Source organism: Limulus polyphemus, unplaced genomic scaffold (genome assembly GCF_000517525.1).
Source record: "Limulus polyphemus unplaced genomic scaffold, Limulus_polyphemus-2.1.2 Scaffold6774, whole genome shotgun sequence".
Lineage (NCBI taxonomy): Eukaryota > Metazoa > Arthropoda > Merostomata > Xiphosura > Limulidae > Limulus > Limulus polyphemus.
Genome location: NW_013672384.1, coordinates 45,281 through 46,785, shown reverse-complemented (window position 1 = coordinate 46,785; position 1,505 = coordinate 45,281). Strand labels below are relative to the sequence as shown.

General features: G+C 35.5%; 1 protein-coding gene across 1 annotated transcript; it reads left to right on the top strand.

Moving 5' to 3' along the window:
• Positions 1-368: 368 nt before the first annotated feature.
• Positions 369-734, top strand: LOC106474060 (collagen alpha-1(X) chain-like; the record flags this gene model as incomplete). Its single annotated transcript, XM_013934748.1, has 1 exon — positions 369-734. A coding segment is annotated over one exon (366 nt), but the record flags the coding sequence as incomplete, so codon positions are not given.
• Between the last annotated feature and the right edge of the window lie 771 nt (positions 735-1,505).

Here is a 1,505-nt window from a genome sequence, read left to right as displayed (position 1 = left end):
CACCTAGTATAGAGGGTCATAAACGTCCACCTGGTATAGAGGGTCATAAACGTCCACCTAGTATAGAGGGTCATAAACGTCCACCTAGTAAAGAGGGTCACAAACGTCCACCTAATATAGAGGGTCATAAACATCCACCTCTTATAGAGGGTCATAAACGTCCACCTGGTATAGAGAGTCATAAACGTCCACCTAGTATAGAGGGCCATAAACGTCAACCTAGTATAGTATAGAGGGTCATAAACGTCAACCTAGTATAGTATAGAGGGTCATAAACGTCCACTTAGTAATGAGGGTCATAAACGTCCACCTGGTATAGAGTGTCATAAACGTAAACCTAGTATAGAGGGTCATAAACGTCAACCTAGTATAGTATAGAGGGTCATAAACGTCCACCTAGTATAGAGGGTCACAAACGTCCACCTGGTATAGAGAGTCATAAACGTCTACCTAGTACAGAGGGTCATAAACGTCCACCTGGTATAGAGGGTCATAAACGTCAACCTAATATAGAGGGTCATAAACGTCCACCTCTTATAGAGGGTCATAAACGTCCACCTGGTATAGAGGGTCATAAACGTCCACCTAGTATAGAGGGTCACAAACGTCCACCTAATATAGAGGGTCATAAACGTCCACCTCTTATAGAGGGTCATAAACGTCCACCTGGTATAGAGAGTCATAAACGTCCACCTAGTATAGAGGGCCATAAACGTCAACCTAGTATAGTATAGAGGGTCATAAACGTCAACCTAGTATAGTATAGAGGGTCATAAACGTCAACCTAGTATAGTATAGAGGGTCATAAACGTCCACCTAGTTTAGAGAGTCATGACATAACATAATTTTGGTACATTAATCTTATCCTAACTGTATTCTGTCTGAGCGAGTTAATTAGTAGAGAAAGTGTTTTTCTTTATGAAAGAGGATTCATATAAGTAAGATGTATTTTATACCCAAATCTTACTTTTTACTTTTACTGATATCCAAAAGTAAAAGGTAAGATTTATTGACACCCAAAAGTAAAAAGTAAGATTTACTGACATCAAAAAGTAAAAAGTAAGATTTACTGATATCCAAAAGTAAAAGTAAGATTTACTGATATCCAAAAGTAAAAAATAAGATTTACTGACACCCAAAAGTAAAAAGTAAGATTTACTGATATCCAAAAGTAAAAGGTAAGATTTACTGACACTCAAAAGTAAAAAGTAAGATTCAATGACATCCAAAAGTAAAAAAGTAAGATTTATTGACATCCAAAAGTAAAAGTAAGATTTACTGATATCCAAAAGTAAAAATAAGATTTACTGACACCCAAAAGTAAAAAGTAAGATTTACTGATATCCAAAAGTAAAAATAAGATTCAATGACATCCAAAGTAAAAAAGTAAGATTTATTGACATCCAAAAGCAAAGAAAAAAAATACTCTCTTTTTTTAGGCTATAAGGAATCTTGGAAAGGATACATTTAGCAACCACATAAGTCAGTTTGGATTAAGAAGGTTA